The sequence below is a fragment of the Mandrillus leucophaeus genome, unplaced genomic scaffold (assembly GCF_000951045.1).
Source record: "Mandrillus leucophaeus isolate KB7577 unplaced genomic scaffold, Mleu.le_1.0 Scaffold258, whole genome shotgun sequence".
In the NCBI taxonomy this organism is placed as follows: domain Eukaryota; kingdom Metazoa; phylum Chordata; class Mammalia; order Primates; family Cercopithecidae; genus Mandrillus; species Mandrillus leucophaeus.
The window spans coordinates 953,743-976,518 of NW_012102676.1; the positions used below are offsets into that span (position 1 = coordinate 953,743).

General features: G+C 33.4%; 1 protein-coding gene across 2 annotated transcripts in view; it reads left to right on the top strand.

Annotated features, from left to right (window-relative positions):
• ISPD (isoprenoid synthase domain containing) overlaps nt 1-22,776 on the top strand; it is a 334,494-nt gene that overhangs the window by 174,939 nt on the left and 136,779 nt on the right. For both annotated transcript variants that reach the window (XM_011983950.1, XM_011983951.1), the window contains one exon: nt 19,026-19,157. In XM_011983950.1, the coding sequence (XP_011839340.1) occupies nt 19,026-19,157 (132 nt within the window). The remainder of the gene's footprint in view (nt 1-19,025; nt 19,158-22,776) is intronic.

Consider the following 22,776-nt stretch of genomic DNA (forward strand, 5'->3'; position numbering starts at 1 on the left):
CTGTAATTATCTAATTATATGAGAGCTTTGCTTTACTCTGCTTGTATATACAATGATTTTATTGGTGTTTTATGAGAGTTAAAAATCTCATGAATTTACTTTAGCTGAAAGCATAATTTACCAAGGGGAATTTTAATACTGTGAGGAACATAACCTTCAAAAGTATTGAATTGAGTTCTAGTTATTAGGAAGTAGCTTATTGCCATTACACTAAATTATCTCTAAAATACTTGAAAATATTTAGCATTTGAACATGTCAGCAAATTAAAAAAAGAAAAGAAATTCACCATCCATTTACACTCGATATTTTCACATCTGGAGAAACTGTCACAGATGTAAATTGTTTCCAGAATGTTCCAAAGCTCACCAGTGGCAGAGCCAGGAGCTGAATCAATCTAGTGTATTACTATGTATCATATATACTTGTTACTTTTATGTTCTCATGAATGTACTAAGTAATAACATGGAAAAAGTAAAAATATATACACATATATGTGTTTAATATTCCTTCTTAATAAAAAATGACAATTTAAAAAACAGTGATTCCTTCTATGTGCTAATGGCTTCTTTAGTTTCATGGAGAGTATTGAGCCTTACTGAATTTGTTATAAAAATCAATGATGCTGTTAAATTTAATACCAGATCCCAGACATATCTTTGTCATCTTTTATTTAACTACTTGTTCTTTTGTTAACTCTGTTATTACTAGACTAAGAAAATGTGTTTTCAAGGCACAAGTTCATCAAACAAAAGAGCTGGCTGTTTTCATTCTCACTGCATCCATATTGGGTTTACTTTTTATAATCTGTTTCAGGTCCCTGATAGTTTGCATTTTTAAATGAATAGTGTGTGTGTGAATATATATATATATATGTGTGTGTGTGTGTGTGTGTGTGTAATAACCAATGATTGACTTTAAGAGCAAACCAGTCCAAATCCCTCTTCTATTCCTCTCTCAGCCTTATTGCTACTGTAGCCTTATGGATTCTTTCATTTTTTTTAAGTCAGAAAAACTATAACTTTATTATATACTGAATTTTTATGTTGGCACTTAAGAGATGTTAAAATTTTCTCTTTCATAGTTGTACACTGCTCCAGTGGCACAAATACAATTACTTGTATAAATTCTATAAATTTTTTCATTTGTTTTCTGCTAATGTAGTATGTCTCAGGTATTTCCTACCTAAATCAATAAGAAAACCTAAATAAATACTGGTTAAAATACCTTTGCGTATTTTATCTAGTTGCGGTTATGAATGGATTCATTTCTTACACAAAGATGAGGAATGATGAAATCATTCTAGTAGGAGATGTTGAATAGAAAGAATTGAGGGTGTTGTTACAAGTTTTAGGGATCTCTGCTTATGACTAAATGGTTAATGGAAAGTTTGTGTTATGGGATATAGAATACTCCCAGAGATTAGTTGTGATGGATATGTAACTGATGTGTAAAGAAATGATTCTCACAGGGCACACCTCCCTAGTATTCATTCTTTCAGTGGTAAGTTATTTTCAGATAGAATGGTATTCTGAAGCAATATGTGAATAAAATGAATTCCAGAGAACTTTGTCTAAGTTTTATGAGTAAATTTTTCTTGATTAAGCACAGAGTTTGGTATTGCTATTTATTTCCCTATTGGAAGTAGTTTTCTCAAGTTGGTCAGATGACTGAGATTGGCAAGATTGTGAATTTATTTTCCAGTGCTATTCTAGTAAATCAGTTTATAACATTTAAGATGAAATGCACAGGCGGCAAAATAAATGAAACTAGACTTTGTTAGGCATTTCACATTGATTGTAGCCCTAGGTAAGAAATGTGAACAATTTATGTGGTCATTCAGTTTTTTAAAAAGATGCCTGGCAACTTCTCTCACTACCTTTTCTTTTTTTTTCTACTGACTTCTATTTAAATAATGGAAAGAGACTTTAGCTTTAATTCTTGTATGCTATTTATTTACAAAGATGGAACCAACTATTATATTTTCAATATCATTAAAGTTAATGGTTATATTTTGTAATAAATACAATTTAAATATGCCTTTTAATATGGCTTTGTTATAATATTTAAAAGAGCATTACTTCATGTATAAATGTAACTTGTAAAATGAGCATGGTAAGGATACTGAATCTAGAGTTAAGATTTAAGTCACAAGTACTAGGTCTTCAAATAACAAGTGTCTCTTTACCTGTCCAAGTTACTTAATGTTTTTGAACTGTAGTTCAAAATCCTTATCTGTAAACAGAGTAGGATGCCTTTGATGGCATCTAAATGGCCTCTTTTTTTTTTTTTTTTTGAGACAGAGTCTTGCTCTGTGGCTCAGGCTGGAGTACAGTGGCATGATCTCAGCTCACTGCAACCTCTGCCTCCTGGTTCAAGCAATTCTCCTGCCTCTACCTCCTGAGTAGCTGGAATTACAGGTGCCCGCCACCACGCCTGGCTAAGTTTTTGTATTTTTAGTAGAGATGGGGTTTCACCCTGTTAACTAGGCTGGTGTCGAACTCCTGACTTCAAGTGATCCACCCACCTTGGCCTCCCAGAGTGCTGAGATTACAGGCATGAGCCACTGTGCCTGGCCCTAAATGGCTTCTTTTTTCTAAAATTATTTTCTATACTAGAACATGCTGTGAAGTCTTTTTGCTTTCATACGCTCTTATGCATGATTTTAATGTGTAGATTTAGTAGAATAATTCAGGTTTTAACAGTTATATTAAATATGAATCAGGTGATATGATATTCCTCTTTCAAGCCATTTTTGAGACCTTCTGTGTTAATTCTTATCACAAGACTCATAGGTTATTTTGATGTTTTCTCTTGTATTTGTCCATTTCTTATCCTCTTTTTTATGTCTAATGTTTACAGATTAAGTCTAAATTTTCCCTTTTTGTGTTTCATTATTTTTTCTCTCTGCTTAATAACTGTTACAAAATTTTTTTCATCAGTGAATCTATCCTTTCATGTCTATCCAAGCCCTTCCATCTGAGAATGACTCCATAGTGAGTAATGCTCACACTGTTTCTTCTTACCATTTCATTTTAAACTTATTTTGTGTATACTATCCAGTTAGCACTTGGCAGGGAATGATCTTATTCTCTCCCTTACCTAATAGATTACTTAATATGGACTCACACAGTATTGATTTAATGTCTGTGCGATAGATATTTTGGCCTACATGGAACTTATTTAATAATATAATCTTTTTTTTTAAAAAAAACAGCATCTTACTTTAGATTACTGAAATATTCTATATAAGCTAATTTTCCAGGTTATTATATATTAAGGAAAAAATTGTATTGGTCTGGTTTTTCTAAAATAAGTATTTGTAATAAGAGTTTACTTAAAATAACCAGAGTTAGCCAGGGAAGTGCTTTAGTGACTGGGAGTTAACAAAATCCCTGGTCCCTTTCCCTTCTATCTACCATGGAAGGTTTGAGAACTTTAGTCAGGTGTGCTTGAGAAAGAGGTAATTCAGCCTGGAGAAGTCATCTTAAGGATGTGAGAGGAAGCCAATATTTGGAAGATGGAGCAGGGTCCAACTCTGTGAGGAGTGAGAGGACTGGCATTTCTATATGGACAAAGAAACACATAGAGTGGTTGGAATTAGAAAGAGCCACTGAGTGCGTCTGAAACTGAAGGAATGGCAGATTGTGAAGTGTTGACTGTGGGGTCTTGACTGGTTTGAGTTTGAGCTGGGCCTTCTAAGTTTGAAGTCTATAAAGCAGCACTGCCTAGTAGTAATTGATGTGATCAGATTTCCATCTTATACATCCTCGATGCAGGACGGAAAGTAGATTAAAATAAGCAGAGAAATTCCTGGTTTAGTTAGGAGGCTACTGCAGTATAATAGTACAAGAAATAATAGTGGTAGTGAGGACTAGGTTACTGTATTGGACTGAATATTTGTGTCCCCTCAAAATTTATATGGTAAAATCTTAACCCCCATAATGATGGCATTAGGAGATGGGTGCTTTGGGAGGTGATTAGATCTTGAGAGTAGCACCCTCATGAATGAGATTCATGCCATTTTAAGAAGAGTCAGAGTTTGTTCTCACTACCTGAGGACACAATGAAAAGTTGGCAGTCTGCAAGCTGGAAGATGGCCCTCATGAGTACCTGATGATGCTGGCAATCTGATCTTGTACTTCCAACTTCCAGAACCGTGAGAAAAAAATTTCTGGTGTTAATAAGCCATCTGGTCGATGGTATGTGTTACAGCAGGCGAAACAAAGGCAGGTAGTTTTAGTGGGAGTGAACCAAATGAAATCAAGATATATTTAAGAGATCAAAGCATTAAGAATTGAAGCTTAAATAAATGAGAGAAAAGAAGTATAGCCTCTAATTTTATGTCTTATAAAACTTGGCGAATGATAGTAAGCTTGGGAAGATTAAAGCAAGAACTTTGTGGTTTGTTTTTTAAGGTTGAATAGGCATATGAAGATCCCAGATTTTTTGGCAAAGTATAATTTAAAAGATTTTATTCATATTCAAAAGTTTTCTGTTCATTTGTGTGTGTGTGTGTGTGTGTGTACAAAAGCTCTCAAAGCTTACTTTGAAAGGCAAGTTAGACTCCTTTATGACTTTCTTAATATTGAATTTTAATAGAGTTCCAGGGATAGACAAAATTTAAAATATATCTTTTATATTACAATGTCTTTTCCAAGCCTTCTATAGTGTCTGTATGGCAGATGATTTTTTTAGTGAAATCCTTTTTATTGTAATACTTCATATTGTGAAAAACAAGAACAGAAAAAAACCTTTTCTATTGGTTGAATTGTTGGCAGACAGGAAGATGGTAAGAATATTACCAGGCTTCTATGCTGTTGCCTTAGGATTAAGATCTGTAGCCACCTAAAAATAGATTACTTTTGCAGGTTTTGGAAAGCCTGAACTGTTCTCGTATGGAAAGTATAGAAAGATAATGGAATCAGTGCCAGAAACTTCTAGATTCAGATTTTTTTGGCTTGAATCCTGTTAGCAATAAGTTTATGTGTGATAATTTTGAAAAGTATAATATGATTCAATTTTCTGGGCACCAGAGATTTTGTTTTATGGAATTATGGAACTTAATTTTAGTTAAATGCTCAATACTTAAGCTTAATTCTACTGGTACTTGCTGAGGTGGAATGTCACAAGTGTTGTCAAGGTAGTCCCAGAGTCAATACTGAAAAACTTATTTGGGAACAGTAGGACTGGTTAAAGTCACCAGCATGACTCCTCTGAGTACTGAGTATTACTTCCACTTCTAGAATATAGTGAGAGGCCTCTAGATTTAAACTTTCTTAGTTAACGTGTTTATAGTAATGACTGCGTTCTGAGTTTTTCCTCAACTATCAAAATTCCAACTATGACCTTGTGTTTCTTGCTCTTCCCATTGGTATGATATGGAACTTCAAATACGTTTATAATTTCCAGAACCCTCCCAGCAAATGTGGCCTGCTAATGTATGTTATTAGTATAATTAGGTTAATGTTAGTAATAACAGACACTTACTGAAAAGCTGGAAATAATGAGTCACCGTTCTTTTCCTTTAAAATGAATGATCCCAGGGCTTTAGTCTTCAGAGCAACCCTGAGAGTTGATTATCATAGATAGCATTATCCCCAGTTCAAAATTAAGCCTAGTGATCATTTCACTGTATCACATAATTTTCATGAGTAATGCCAATACTTGTCCTTTTCGAATAGTAGAAACCTATTTTGTTACAAGAGAAAAGGATCTTGAAAATCATTTAGTGGAATGCTTTCATTTTAAAGAGGTAACTCAAGCACTTTCTTTGCCTGGCTCTAAGATACCTTGTTTTATTTTGAGAATTGGCAGTTTTTTCCTGTAAAGAACCAGATAGTAAATATTTTAGGCTTTGTGGCCTGTCTGCACAGTCTTTTTCACAACTATCAACTCTGCTGTTTTCATGTCAAAGCAGTCATAGACAATATGCAAAAGAATGGGTATGGCTGTGTTCTAGTAAAACTGTATTTACAAAATAGGCTTGACCCATAGTTTGCTGATTTTTCATTTAGATTTTCAATCTGAAATGACCTAGTTTGCCACAGTTATTAGTACCTTTATCCTATATGTGTTAGGCATTTATTTAACAGACATGCACTCTCTGGGTCATGAAGCCTCATGATTTAAAGTATTACTCATGCACTGACTTACGTTTTTATCCCTAAATTTCATCCTTTCTCAAAGTTTTGATAGAAATGTTCAAATGCAGGCAGTTTAAATGTTTAAAAGTCTTTTTCCTTCTCTGAACTATTCATCTTAACTTCTATCTTTTGTTTCCAGTTGAGCTTACCATAGCCACTGTGAGAGATTTTGCTAGTATAAATTTACCAAGTTACTCTCCTTATTGAAAACTTTCAGGTGCTTCTCATCTCCTAATGGACAAAACTCAGATCATAAAGCCTTGGCCTGGTCTGGCTCTTGCCTAATTCTACTGTTCTGTCTTTCTCATTTCCTTATTGAGTAGTTTGCCCTCTGGAAATCACTAAGTTATTTATAGTTTTCCACATGTACCCTGTAACTTGATTTAGATGTGTTTCCTGCATGAGTTTTTCTTTCTACCTGAAACACTTTTTTTTTTTAATTGTTTACTTGCCAAACTCTCCTTAAAAATTTGAGTGACATTTCCTCTTGGAATCCTTCCCTAATACCTTTGTGCTCATATCCCTTCTCCTTTGACAAGTCAGCATGTGTAGACATTCAGAAATATTTGTTCATTTGAACATGCCTTAATGTTCCAAGTTATGTTGTCTGCTATCCTACCCTGCTTCAGTGCTGTCTTCTACAACGAGGTGCTTTGTGGTGACTTGCAGAAAAGAAGGAGGTTGATATGAGGAAATAATAAAAATTGCAACTCAAGTAATTGCTACATGCTATTAAGGAGAATAATAATACTAGTTCTGCATTTTTATGGCATTTACAGTACATAAATTTCGACTTCATGTATTTTACTATCTTCATCTTTTGAGTAGAATTCAATTTTAAATTTTTTTATTTTGCCTTTTAGAAAAACATTTTTTTATTTCAAAATTGTCTAACAAGTGCCTCCTTTTAGTTTTTATGAAGCATCTTATTGTGTCAATAAATGACTGCTTATTTCTTATTTTAAATTATTTTCTGTATGTGTCCTGAACAGTAGTATTAACCTTTAAAGTATTTCTCATTTCAAAATGGGACTTCATTTTCCTCTTAAAAATTAAATTTGGGGAGTGATATTCACACTTTTTTTTGGAAGTAGCATCCTTTATTTATCCCAGAATAAATTTTAAATATATCACTACTATATTAAGTAAAACAAAAATTACATTATGAACACGAATTTGCTGTTTTAGTTTATATGTGCAACACTTAGAAATGTTAGGTTGAAAACAAAAGTTTGAAATAAAAAATTATGGATGATAATTGTTCTTTTTTTCCTGTCTTCTTTTATTTAGATTATGTTGTAAACTGACTGCCCTATTAAATACTGGTAATATTAACAGGTACAGAAGTATTTTTTTCTTGCAATTTATCATTTTCAATTAAATGGACCTGGCAGCCTGAAAGTGAATAGCCTCTACCCTTGTCATCAATATAAAGTAGAACAAAAGTTACCTTCAAACTTAAACGCTAATATTATAATATGTCAACAGAATTGATATTTCACTCATTCATTTATTGTTGCACAACTTATATAATTATGAAAGCATGTGCCAAATAGATGTTCCTTTGCTCTGGCTGGCCATTTAATTGAGCTCAGCATCCATGTGCTGAGATGGTATACATCATTGTACTGTCTTATGTGTGCAGACATGCATTGAATTTTAAACAACAGTATTTTTTTGTATTAGACACTGTAGCTTTCACCTCTAGAAGTTTGATTTAGGTCCTTTTTAATATATTCTCTAACTTTTGAATATATGTAATTTAATTAAAACAACCATTATAGTATCTTTGAAGATTCTAATGCCTATCAGTTCTGGGTTAGACTGAAAGGAAGTTTGTATCTCCTCATTATGGTCACAGTGTCTTCCTCCTTTCCTTGCCTAAGATTTTTCTTTTTTGCATGCATACTTAAGATGTGTTGATATGTGGTTTTAAAATTTTCATTCAATTAGGAATGTTTTCAGCATTAACTTTTCAAATGTCTTTCTGTTGTTTTCCCAACTTATTGACAACTCTGGTTACCTGTGTATTAGGCTGACTAAATATGATCCATATCTCACTGGTGGTCTGTTTAATTTCCTCTTTTTGTCTTTTTTTTGTTGTTGTTGTTTCATTTAAAATCATTTCTATGGCTGTGTCTTCAAGTTGACTAATCTTTAATATCAAATCTTCTGTTTATTATTTCTAGTGGGAGTTTTAAAAATATCACATCCTATAGTTTTCATCTCTTGAAGTTAGGTTTAGGTCTATTTTACATCTGTGCTAAATATGTTCAATCTTTCCTGTAGTTTTTGAACAAATGGAACACAGTTTTAATAACTGTTTCAATGTTTTTAGTTCTAATATTGGTGTCAGTTGGGTTGGTTTTGGTTGATTTTTCTCATAATTGGCCATATTTTCTGCTTTTTAAAATGTTCGGTATTTAAGGTATTAGACATTGTGAATTTTATCTTAGGAGATGGGTATTTTTATATTCTTGTAAATATGAACTTTGTTCCAGATGCAAGTAATTAAAAACAGTTTGATCCATTTGGGTCTTGTTTTTTTGATCTTTTAGCAGGACTAGTTAGTATATTTAGTGTAGAGATAATTATTTCCCACAACTGAGGGAAGACCCTTGTTTATACTCTACCTAATGCCCTATAAATTATTGTCTTACTCTGTTTTCTGGTGTTATAACAGAATAACATGAACTGGGTAATTTATAAATAAATGTGATTTATTTGACTCATGATTCTGGAGACTGGCAAGTCCAAGAGCATGCTGCTGACAATTGGTGAAGATCATCCCCTAGTGGAAGGGCAGAAGGTGGGAACAAGTGCACGTGGCAGATAGAAGTGGGCTGAACTCATTTCTTTTGCCGAGAACACATTTCTGCAGTAACTAATCCATTCCCATGATAAAGACATTAGTCCCTTCATGAGCCCTCATGACCTTATCACTTCTTAAAGGCCCTACCTCTTAATACTGTTACAGTGGCAATTAAGTTTTAATGTGAGTTTTGGTAGGGAAATTTAAACCATATTAATTATGAAGTTTTCTAGTATGGCTCATGGCTATTGCCAATCTTCCCAACCCTGTGTGTGCATGGAGTACTGTTCCTTCTAGTCCTTTGACTAATTTTCTCACATAGGTGCACTGATCAATACACCTCTGCTGTCTTTATGAGGAAGATATTCTGATGTTCTATAGAGCTCTCTCACTGTGAAGCTCTCTCCTCTCTAGTACTCTACCTGTGACTCTATTCTGTCTGCCTTGGTCTCCCCAGATTCTGAACTTCATTTCTCAATTAAAAGAAATGAAATCTGGATTCCTTCATGTACCACATCCTGAAACTCTCTTGTGGGCAGTAGGATGGGGTACATGTACAGCTCACTTTGTTTTGTGTCTCTTAGGGATTATTTCTTCATTGTAACATGTATAATGTCTTTAAAAAACATTGTTTCATATAGTTTGCTTTTTTAAAGTTGGTTGAGGAAGAAAAACAATTTCATCCCTAGTACTCCTCCTTAGTTAGAAACAGAAACTGGGTGCATTGAAATTTTGAGTGTTTAATTTTTACACATTTAATACTCATCCACATTTTCAGAAATATTTTTTATGTAAAGAAGAACAAGCTCAGTCTGTTTTAGCTTAGATTATGTGTAATTTTGCCTGTTCCAGATCTAATTTTTCACAGTGAGATTTTAAGTAGTAACACTAGGTAGGAATAAAAATTCCTTTGCAGTATGGATGTGTAAATTAATGATAAAAAATATTTAATGGGATATATGGCCACCAATCATAATATATAAGCACTACTTTTGTTTAGACAAACCCTTTCCATTAACACTTTTTACAATGATAACATGTTGTGGATGGGTGGAACAGGATGACAAAGCAGGATTATCCAGTGATTGTCACCCCACCCCCAGAAATATCAATTTGAACAACTATCCACATGTCAAAAGACCTTCAAAAGAGCTAAATAAACCAAATGAGAGATTCCAGTACCTGGTTGTAGCATGGTAGTAAGAAAATACGCATTGAAGAGAGTAGGAAGGACAGTTTGTTACCTGTGTTACTCCTCCCCAACTATGGCAGCATGGAATGGAGAAGAGAGATTGTTCACTTAAGGAAAAAGAAGGAAGTGAGTATGAGATTTTGCCTTGAACCCCAACACTTGGCCCATCACAATAATACTCAACACCAGGGTGATTCCCACAACTTTGTATTTCAAGCCAGTAACTGCAGACTGAACCTCTAGACCAGATGTAGCACCAGGTGGGACCCCAGAGCCCCATGCTTCTGTCTTTTTTTGAAGACTCAATCTCCAATTTATACCACTGCCAGGCTTGTGTCAGTCCTCTGAACAGCACTCAGCAGCAGCAGGTGGCCCCTGGCTTCTGGCCAGATCTGGTGCCACACCTGATGTAGTGATCCTCAGGCTTCGGGCAGTGTCACACCTGCTACAGAGCTATCCCAAGCAAAGTCAAATCCCTATCTGTGAAGACTGGAATAAGTATCTACATCTTTAAATGTGCAGACATTGAGAAATGATCACAAGAATCAAGAACAATCAGGAAAACATTACATGACCATATGGAAAAAATGTACAAGTGATTGACCCTAAAGAAATGGAGACGTGAGCTTTCTGAGAAAGAATTCAAAACTTTAAGGAAGCTCAGCAAACTTGAAGAAAATACAGAGAAACAATTCAACAAAATGAAGAAAACACTAAGTGACCAGAATGTGAAATATAATGAGATTGAAATAATATTTTTTAGCTTCTACTAGATAATGCATGAAACAATTTTCAAAAAATCAAATCCTGGAGGTGAAAATACAATGTAGGGAATGAAAAATGCAATAGAGTTCATCAACAGCAGAATTTGCCAAGCACAAGAAATAACCTGAACTTGAAGACAGGTTATTTTGAAATAAATAGAAGAAAAAAGAAGTAAAGGAATGAAGAAAGGTTATAGGGTTTATGGTACAGCATCCAAAGAGCCAATCTTTGAGTCACAGGCATTCATGAAGGAGGAAAATATAAAGGGATAGAAAGCTTAAATAGAATTTTTTTTTTTTTTAAATTTTGAGATCAATGTAAATATCCAGGGACAGAAATGTCAAAGATCTCCAATCAAATTTAAACCAAATAAGGTGACTCCAAGACATATTATAATACTATCAAAAATTAAATGCTAGGAAGATCCTGAAAGCAGCAAGAGAAAGGAAGCAGATAACATAAAGAAATTCAAATATAGCTAGCAGCAGACTTTTTGGCAGAAATCTTATAGGCGAAGAAAAAGCAAAAGGATATATTTAAAATGCTGAAAGAGGGGGAAAAACTGTCAGCCAAGAATAGTGTACCCAGCAAAGGTGTCCTTCAGAAATGTAGAAAAGATGAATACTTTCCTGAGCAAACAAAAGCTGAGACAGTATATCACCACCAGACCTGATATACAAGAAATGTTAATAGGAATCCTTCAAGCCAAAAAAAGCACAACACTAGTGAATAATATGAAAACATTTGAAAATATAAAACTCTATGGTAAAAGTATACAGTGAAATCCACAATACTCATATTGTAATGGTTGTGTGTAAATCATTTTTATCACTAGTGTGAAGGTGAAAAGGCAAACCTATTAAAAATAGTAATGAATTTAAGGATATGCAATATGAAAATTGTGACATGATAATTACTGAATATGGAGGAGTGAGTGGAGTAAATGTGTAGAGCTTTTGTTGTTAAAATTGAAGTGTTCACCACCTTAAAACAATTTATTGTGGTTTTTGTAAGCATCGTGGTAACCACAAAGCAAAAACTTACATTAGATACACAAAAAAATAAAAAGCAAGAAATTAAAAATGTAATACTAAAAAAATTACTTGACCATAAAGGAAGATAGAGGAAGAAAGGAACAAAACTTGGTAAAACAACTAGAAAACAGTGGACAAAAATGGCAGTTGTAAGTCTGTACCTATCAATAATTATCCTGAATGTAAGTATATTTTTCCAATCACAAGACATAAAGTAGTTTAATAGATTTTAAAAAATCCAACAATATGCTGCCAAAAAGAGACTCATTTCACCTGTAAGGACACACACAGACAGAAAGTGAAGGTGTGGAAAAAGATATCCCATACAAATTGAAACAACAAAAAAAGCAGGAATAGCTGTATTCATGAGGTAAAATATGCTTTTAGTAAAGAAATATAAAAAGGTCATTATATAATGTCAAAAGGATCAAGTAAGAAGATAGGACAGTTGTGATATATGCAACCAATGTTGGAATACCTACATATATAATATGAAGCAAATATTAATAGATCTGAAGGGAGAGAAAGACTGCAATGCAATAATTGTGGTGTACTTTAACATCTGCCACCAGCAATGAGCAAGTTAGCCAGAAAACCAATAAGGAAATATTGGACTTTAACTATGCTTTTGATCAAATAGACATAACAGACATACACGGGATATTCAATCCAAGAGTTGAAGTGTAACTTTTTTCAACTGCACATGGAACATTCTCCAGGGTAAATCATGTTAGGCTATGAAACATGTTAAAAAACTTAAGATACCAAATAATATTTTCTGACTACAAAATATGAAACTATAAATCAGGAACTGGAGGACTTTGGAGAATTCACAAATACTTGGAAATTAAACATCCTTCTGACTAGACAGTGGGTCAATGAAGAATTTAAAGTTATACTTAAGAAATTCCTTGAGGCAAACAAATGGAAGCCTAACATACCAAAATCTATGGGAAACCGTAAAAGCAGTTCTAACAGGAAAGTTGATAACAATATACACTTACATCAAAAATGAAGAAACATTTCCTTTCACCTACTTTTCACTTTAAGGAACTAGAAAAAACAACGAACTAAGCCTGAAGTTAGGAGAAGGAAGGAAACAATATAGATTAGAGCAGAAATGAATGAAATAGTAGGAAAATGGTAGAGTAGATCTACAAAACTAAGAGTTTTTTTGAAGAGCTAAAAAAATTGGAAAACCTTTTGCTAGGGCCTGAATAGCCAAAACCATACTGAGGGAAAATAACAAAGCTTTAGGAAATCACATTACCTGACTTCAAAATATACTACAAAGATACAGTAACCAAAACAACATAGTACTGGTATAAAAACACACATGGACAAATGGAATGTTATAGAATGCCCAGAAATCCCATGTTTATAGCCAACTGATTTAGACAAAATTTCCTAGAACACACAATAGAGAATGGGCAGTCTCTTCAATAAATGTTGTTGGGATAACTGGATATCCACACACAGAAGAATGGAATTAGGCCCTTGTCTCACACCATATACAAAAACTACTCAAAATAGATTAGGGATTAAATGTAAGATTAGAAGCTACGAAACTACTAGAAGATACATAGGAGAAAAGCCTTATGACATTGATCTGGGTGATGACTTTTTGATATGACCCCAAGAGTAATGGCTACAAAAGCAAAAATAGGCAAATTGGGGTCACATCAAACTTAAAAGCTTCTGCACAGCTGAGGAAAAATGAAGAGACAACTTACAGAATGAGAGGACCCATACCCCTCATATGCAAACTATACATCTCATAAAGACTTAATGTCAGAATTCTGTAAAAAAACTTGGCTCCATATCAAGAAAACAAGATATTAACAAAAGGATAGAAGACCTGAATAGACATATCTGAAAAGGAAATAGATGGCCAATAGGTATATGAAAAAATACTCAATATCACTAATCATCAGGGAAGTGTAAATCACAACCACAGTGAGATATCACCTCACGCCTATTAGAATGGCTGTTATGAAAAGGACAAAGACAAGTGTTGACAAGAATATGGAGAAAAGGGACCCCTTACATTCCCTTGTGGGAATGTAAATTACCACAGCCATGATAGAAAGCAGTATGGAGGCTCCAAAAAAATTAAAAATAGAACTACCGTGTTGTCTACTAACCCCACTACTAGCTACATATCCAAAGGAAATGAAATCATTATTTCAAAGAGATATCAGTACTCCTGTGTCCACTGCAGCATTTTTCACTGTAGCTAGGATATAGAATCAACCTAAGTATCCACAAATGAATGGATAAAGAAAATGTGAAATATACACAATTAAATACTCTTCGGCCATGAAAAAGAAGGAAATCCTGGCATTTGCAATAACGTGGATGAATTTGGAGGACACGATATTAAGTGAAGTTAGCTAGGCACAGAAAGATAAATACTGAATGATGTTGCTCATGTGGAATCCGAAAGAGTTGATATTATGGCAGTAGATAGTAGAGGGTTAGGGAAATGTCAAAGAATATAAACTTTCAACTATGAGGCTGTACATGTGTACATTGTATAGATTTAGTCATTCTACAACTAATGAATACTTCAGAACATCATGTTGTATAGAGTAAACTATAAATCTTATCTGCCTATATGAAAATTAACAAAAAGTTGTCTTTCTCTTATATGTGGTAGCCACTATCTAACGGAGGATATGAGCTCTTGAAATATAGCTAAACTGATGACCTGAGTTTTTATTTTTACTACTAATACATTTGAAGTTAAATGTAGCAGTATATAGCTAATGGCTACTCAAGTGTACAGTGCAGTTGTAGACTGTTTTATTTTGCCAACCGTTGATTTGGGTCTGCTTTATCACATGATGTAGCTTCATGGAAAAAAAAAATCTATTCAAAATCAAATGTTAAGTTGGCATTTTATTTTAATTCAGAATAGCCCAACAAAGTAAAACAACAGTGACCTTCCCGTTTTTTATTGGAAGCGCTGTAACTGTAACTTCTTGTTATTATCTTTTTGTCTATGGTCATTCTTTTTACATTTCTTAGCACAGTTTTTCATAGATTTTCACATTTTTAATGACAAATTCAGAATAAATATGTATAAGATGTTAATCATGTATCTACATTGATTGTGATTATTAGATTATCTATTTCCTGGGCTCAAATAAAGCTAAGATTTTTTTGCCAAAACATTGTTCCTGAGGTTATTAAATAATTACTCATTACCAAGACTTTTAATGATTTGGGTCACACCTAAGAGAAGGCATGGGGTGAATTGGTGGAGGCTGTTCTAATATGACTTGGATACAGTGTATAACTGCCTTACAGGCATCTTGGTCACGTCTTTGAATATTTTTTTTCCTGTGTATTCTGAATACCTCATCTTCTTAAAAAAACTTTTCTAAAAAGTTTTTTTTAAAGATTATTTTGCCTTTGGAACACATTAAATATATTTATTTTTTTAAAAACTTGCAAAAGTAGGTACATACAACATAATTGATTCTTATAGATTAAAAGTAGCATGATGACTTGTAGTAGTTGGCGCTCCTCTTTATTTGTGAAGTAAACTCTAAAACTGTTTAGTATTTTTTTTTTTTTGAATGACAAGTAATGCATGCCTACATGGCCTGCAGAGAACCTTAATAATAAATTACAGATTGATGCTTAAGCAGTAATAGTTTTTATGATGTAAAATGAAATTTTGACAATTCACTAAAACATGACATTGTAAACTCAGATAAATTTTGAAGAAGCGTATACCTGTTTTTTTTTTTTTTGTAACTTCTTTGCTGATTTATATTCTGACAATTTTCTTGGAGAAAGTAAATGAACGTAGAATTATGTTTTTAGTTAGCTAAACAAATCAATGCTTTATATTAATCAGTGGGATTGTTCTTTTGATTCTAAAATTTGTTACAGATGTTAATTAAGGTAATTGTAGATGTATGTAATGTTGAGATAATTGTTCTATAATACAAGTGTTAAAGTGACGTTCTTGTAAGAGAGACCACCTTGTAAAGTAAAATAATTTGAAAAAATATTTATTGTATGACTTAAAATACTTTTGAAGTTAGGTTTTCTTATTAACTGTTTAAAATGTGAATTGCTGGTTTCATTACTTTGATCTTTTGAATAAGGATTTGAAACAGTGTATACTCATGTAACATTTGTACTGATGTTATGAAACTCATTTACTTTTTAATTCTTTGACTCAAAAGAAACATTTAAATCTTTTGTATGGTTAATGTTTTAATGCAATGTGTTTTGTTTACTACCTTTTATTAGATGCCATTATTTCTGCATTTAGTGTTGCTGGTATTTTATTTTGTGAAGATTTACGAATGAGTTGCTAAACATTTGCTTTGAGTTTCAATGATAGTTTATAATTTAGTTTCTATTCATCAGAATTATGAGTTGACTTTGATGATGACTCTGATTTAATTTTGTTCTACAATGAAGTGGTTCACTATTAGAAGCTTATTTTAAAGCATAATATACTAAATTAATTAATAGAATCTAATTCTTAAATAGTTGATAAGATAGTTTTTCTAAAATCTTTTCTAACCCTTCATATCAAATATTACTTTGACCTGTTTAGTATTGGCTGGTTTCATCAGTTTTTAGATTCATTATATTTCTTTTGAAAAGTGATGTTTTGAAGATTCTGGGTCTCATTAACGCAATTTACTTTTTTATGCACATGTTGATAATTTTGCAGCTATTATGTAGATTCAAAGACTCTCTCTAGCCTATCTACCAATTCTTTCTAACTCATAATAAGAATTTTCATTTTGACTATCCTTCTTTCCACTTTGTTGGGCATTAAGCAATGCAATATTTAGGTATATACTTAAGCTTCAGAAATTGACTTTCTTTTTAGTGAAATAAACAGAGACTATTTCCCCTCATACCACCAATCCTGACTCCCTTTGCATGCCTTTTATTGTGAACATAGACTCTGCAATGAGAGGAAAGTGTGAAATGTGGGGTTTTAAAGTACCTCGTGCTGGATACTTTCTTATAGTCCTTTAATTAATATGTCTGTTCTCGGAAGTAAAAAATCCCATTTTAACATATAAAAAGTTAACTGGAATTCATCTGGGACCAGGAATATATGAAATGATTGCTAGACAAACATAAAGCTTGCATAGAGCTGAGTGTAAAGACACACAAGACGCAGAGGAGCCTTTTCCAAACACCGAGAGCCAGAAACCTCGCCCACCCACCAAGCCATGAGGCTAACCACATGTTAAATGTTTCAGCAGTTTACCAGTTTATATGAGTAAATGTGCTACCTTTCATTAAAATGAAATTAGATATTCTTTTTTGGAGGGCAGAAGGATAACCTTATCTTTTTTATGTATATGCAAGAAAGAACTGTTGGAAATGTCACGCTGCATGGGAAATACTGTTTTACTGTAATTTCTATGTAGTGAATTAGTGAACAGTACAAAAAGACATCAAAAAATATCTACTGGATGTGTAGCTATAAGCAAATCTGCAGAACTCAACCTATATGAAATGCTTGGCTGTATTTCAATAGATGCAAGCCTGTCCTGGCTGTAAGTTTATTTTATTAAGGCAAAAACATTTGCATTTCTCTTGAGTTATCATTTCGCAACTGTCTGCTGTGGTTATGTAAAACTGCCCTGTTTTTTTAAAATTGTGATTTTGTACCAACTGAATTTTTTTCCTAGAACATATAAGTAGTTGGTATATTTTAGAAGTTCAAACTTAGTAGCACTATTTAAAGTATACACTTAAGTTTCATGGTATTAGGAAGAACATCTGCAGGAGATTGTCTTCTGTTTTCATGTCATCAGGCCTTTGCATCTGGTAAAAGAGAATTTTGAGATGCATCCTACTTCTTCATGCTTGAATTTTGTTAACCTAATTATGCATTTCATAAGGTTGAGTTCTGTATCTGTGTTTAAGTTAATTCATGAAAGAGCCTGTAAATACTTCTCCTATGTCTCCTTAAAGTCTTGAAGTTTTCCTGTAATTTAAGTAGTTGGTTTGATGGGTAACATAGAAATAAGTCAGTTTGTAGATGGCATCTAAGTAACAAAGGTAATTCTGTAGTTCAAAAAGTTAAATAGAATGTTGAGACTTTTAACATTAAGCAGCAGTGTTGTTCCTTAGTCCAGCTGGCATGGGGGTATGTAGTGAGTTACAGGCATCTGCCACCATGCCTGGCTAACTTTTGTATTTTTTGTAGAGACAGCATTTCGCCTTGTTGCCTAGGCTGGTCTCAAACTTCTAGGCTCAAGTGATCTGCCTGCCTCAGCCTCTCAAACTGCTGGGATTACAGGAGTGAGCCACCATGCCTGGCCAAGAGTGACAAGAGTTAATATATTATGTATTTAAAAATAGAAAAGAGGACTTTAAATGTTCCTAAAATATAGAAATGATAAATGTTCAATATTCAATATCAGTGGTCAGCTTAGATATACTGACTTGATCAGTACACATTCTATGCATGTAACAAAATATCACAGTACCCCATAAATATGTAGAAGTATTATGTATCAATAAAAAATTTAAAAGTTTTAAAAATGTTCACTAGAATATTTTCAAGAAAAACGTAACTGCTTAAAAGTAGTCTCTATAAAAACCCTCTTAGTTTAAGAAATAATTACATGTTAGAGATGACGATTATTGATTACATTGAAAGAGATTCTTTTAAAGAACTTAATTTACTTAAATGGATAATCACTCTTCTTGAATTTTATTTATATTGTTAATTTCTTAGTATATGTAATACTGTATTTCTATCTCACTTAGTTAAAAATTATGAATTAAGTTGAATGATTTGATGAAATCACATATACTTTATGCATTTGACTCTAAGCGAAAGAGAATATTAGCATTTGGTTTTTCAACCTCATGTTCTCAGTAAGTGTTTACTACATCTGTATAAAGGAGGATTCATTGATCTTAAGTATGTCTTGAAGCACAACTAGAAATTAACACAAGTTAATAAAGATTATTGCAATATTGTAATCATATGGGTTTTGAGTTTCTTTAATGTTTTTTCCTTCCAGAGAAAGTTGAAGGGAATGATATTCTAAAGATTGTCTTTTGTATTTTGCAGGTTCATTTTCTTGATTTTAAATTAGTACCTCCCAGTCAGAAAATAGAAAACCTAATGCACATTAAAGAATTTTCAAAGAAAGTAAAAGAAAGAAATATTTTGTTATATGGCCTTCTCATATCTTACCCACAGGTAGGTAAAATGTTTATCTTCTGAATGTCTGTTCTGTAGACTAGTTTTAATGGTAGGTATCTGATTTGTTAAAAGCAGAGGATATTAATGATAAGTGAAATTATGGCTGGAAAGTTACTCATCTATGTGTGTGTTATCATAGTAGAACCTCTTGCCTCTAGAAAAAAATAGAAACCAATAAAACTCACTAGTATTGGGGAAATGCTAATGAGCAAACATCTCATATTAGGTATCTCAAATAGAACTGTCAAGTTTATCAAATAGAAGCATGATTTGCCCAGTTAAAACTGAATTTCAAATATATAATACTTTTTGTAAGTTTGTTCCAAATATGAAATTTGAATTTCAAATCTAATAAAATTCTTATATTTATCTGGAAACCCCACAAAGCCATAATCCTTGTCCACTGGTATAATTTAAGATTGTTTACTTTTATGTTATGTTAAAGATATTGGTAGTCAATCGTTTCTCTCCCTAAACAGGTTATTTAATCATTTGAAAGCACTGCCTAGCATTCAGATTATACGAGGGCATGGTGCTTAACTAGAGAAATGCATTCATTGTCACTGTCTTCAACAGCTGCATGCTAGGTACACTGAAGGCATAATGAGCTAGCATTACAGATTCTTTGTGCAGAGAAATGCTATTTAAAACAAAGAATTTGTAAAATCTATTAGGAAATAGATTTAGGGGAAACAATTTGGAGAATCTGTGGATTTGTCCTTTGTGCACAGATAGCTTTCATTGAATTTGTGACTACTTTAGAGTTTCTTGGAGGTACCATACAAGAGTCTAGCAAGTTAAATAGTCCACTGCTTTTTTTGGTGGTCTCAAAAATAATTTGGTATTGAATGTCCAGCGAATGACAGATATTTAAAGTTATTTATGGGTAACAACAGCTATTGTTTATGAAATTATTTCAGCTTCATTTTTAACCTGTGGGTAACATTTCTTCTGAAACTATGCATTTTAATTAAATATAAGGACCATCTTTTAGCTAGTCCCTTGGTTTTCTTTTAACTTAGAGGTGGTTGTTTCCTCTGCTTCCAAAATATGCAAGCATGACCTCAGTTATCAACAACTAGGCAAATTTTAGTTCACATCGGATAATGGAATTGCAAAATGTTAATGCTGTAGGAGGCTACTGAAGTCAGGACAACCAAGGCCCAAGGAGTTACATATATTTATTTGCCCAAAGACAGATAACTGGTAGAGTAACAGAACTCAGATCTGTATCTATGGTCAGTAATATTTTCTCTTTAAGAGATTCTTTTTGGGCTGGGTGTGGTGGCTCATGCCTGTAATCCTAACACTTTGGGAGGCTGAGTTGGGTGGATCACTTGAGATCAGGAGTTCAAGAGGAGCTGGCCAACATGGTGAAACCCCTGTCTCTACAAAAAAATTAAAAAGTTAGCCAGACATGGTTGTGTGCACCTGTAGTCCCAGCTACCTGGGAGGCTAAGGTGGGAGAATTGCTTGAATCTGGGAGGTGGAGGCGGAGGTTGCAGTGAGCAGAGATCCCCGCCCCTGCACTGCAGCCTGAGAAACAGAGTGAGGCCCTGTCTCAAAAAAGAAAAAAAAAGAAAAAGAAAAAAAAATCTTTTTTGGTTGTACTCAGATTATTACAGTGGGGAAAATCTGTTCTTTTTCTCTTGTTGTCTAAAGGAGTCATTGACAAACGCTACTATTGTCACATAGTGCAGTTAGAAAATAGAGTTTATTGAGGCAAATCTCAATCAGAAATTGGAGAGTATAAATAATCCCTGGAACTCTCATTTGGTCAGGCAAAAAGAGTCTGTATGCACTGCACTGTAGTTGACTTTCCAGTAGAAAGTAATGTTGCCAGGTTATAGATATGATGTCCAGTTAAATTTGAATTTCACATAAACAATAATTTTTAGTGCGTGTTCCAAATGTTACATAGAACATACTTGAATTGAAAAGTCTTTGATGTTTACTTGAAATTCAGATTTAACATTAACTCAAAAAGAAAATTTATTACTTAAAACAACCTCTTTGTAGATAGCTTAAATATAGACTTATGGATTATGTTATTGGCTTGGCCATTTACACATAGTATAAAGTTTTCTGACTTTATCCAATGCTCAGTAACTCATGTAAAGTAATTTGGGATGATTTGAAATTCTTGCTCTAGATTAGAAGTGTAACATAAAGCTTGCTTTCACAATTTGTTGAATGAATTGAAACCAGGCCTTATCTCTCTCTCTCAAATAATCCTACAGACATGACTGTGGATAATTAAAATGAGCTTTCATAGTTTAATACTTAAAAGAGACTAAGGGACAAATAAGAAAGTTACCAGAGCAGTTCTGTTAATTTTTTTTTTTTTTTTTTGAGACAAAGTTTTGCTCTTATTGCCCAGGCTGGAGCGCAATGGCACAATCTCGGCTCATTGCAACCTCCACCTCCTGGGTTCAAGCGATTCTCCTGCCATAGTTGCCCAAGTAGCTGGGATTACAGGCGCCCACCACCATGCCCAGCTAATTTTTGTATATTTAGTAGAGTTGGGGGGTTCACCATGTTGACCCAGCTGGTCTTGAACTTCTGACCTCAGGTGATCCACCCACCTTGGCCTCCCAAAGTGCTGAGATTACAGGTGTGAACTACTGTGCCTGGCTGTAAAAGATTGTTGAGAATTATTATAAAAATCCCCAAAACAGGATATGGAACAATAAAATGAAATTTTTTGGTAGCAAAATTAAATTAGACTAAGTCCCTTTTAAGTATAATTTTAAATAATTCTATGTGTAAAATATTATTCTCTTGTCATTATTAATCTAACTTTGCTATGTAAGTCATCGTTAAGGTCCATGATACAAAATTATATTTGAGGAACCTGTACTAATCACCTAAAAATCTGTATTTGATCTAGCAGTGAACTTACAGAGACAGAATATTTCTGGCATGAATAGCCTAAGCCAGTAGCTTAGAGTGTGTAGTCTTAATTTTGTTGAAATCTGAAAATACCTCTATAATGACTTTTTAATGCAAATATTTGCAACTATATATTTTTAAATTTTGCATGTGAACTTCTGTGACAGTAAAAATTTTAAAGCCTATAAAATATCTAAAGTACTGTAAGCAGTTTTGTCTTTAACCTGTGCATTTTACATGCTTAGGGATTTAGCAATAGAAGCACATAAGTTCAAAGTTAAAAAGTTTCCCATAAGCTATTATAACTGATTGTTTCTTTCACTGAACTAGTGTCTGTTGCCCTCCACATTGGAAAAACTAGTTATATCACCTCAGACAAGCAATGTAAGTTTTATAGGCCCCAGGTTCTTCATTTGTAAAATGCAGATGTCAGAACTTCCACATTAAAGCCTATGTTGGATGAGAAAGTGGAGACAGAGGATGGTGTTGCTGGCTGTGTCCAGAGATGCGTTGTACATACATATCTCACTCTGACACACAGACATTCTGGAACTGAGCCTGGTTTTTCTTTCCTTTCCATATGTAACCACAAACTTCACCTGCACTATTATTTCCTTTCTTTTACTGGAGAAATTATTCATTACTGTGTATATATTTCAGTAGAGTTCAGAGAGGGAGCTGTTCTTTTGTCAGATGACTTGATCAAAGTACAGTGGAAGACAGT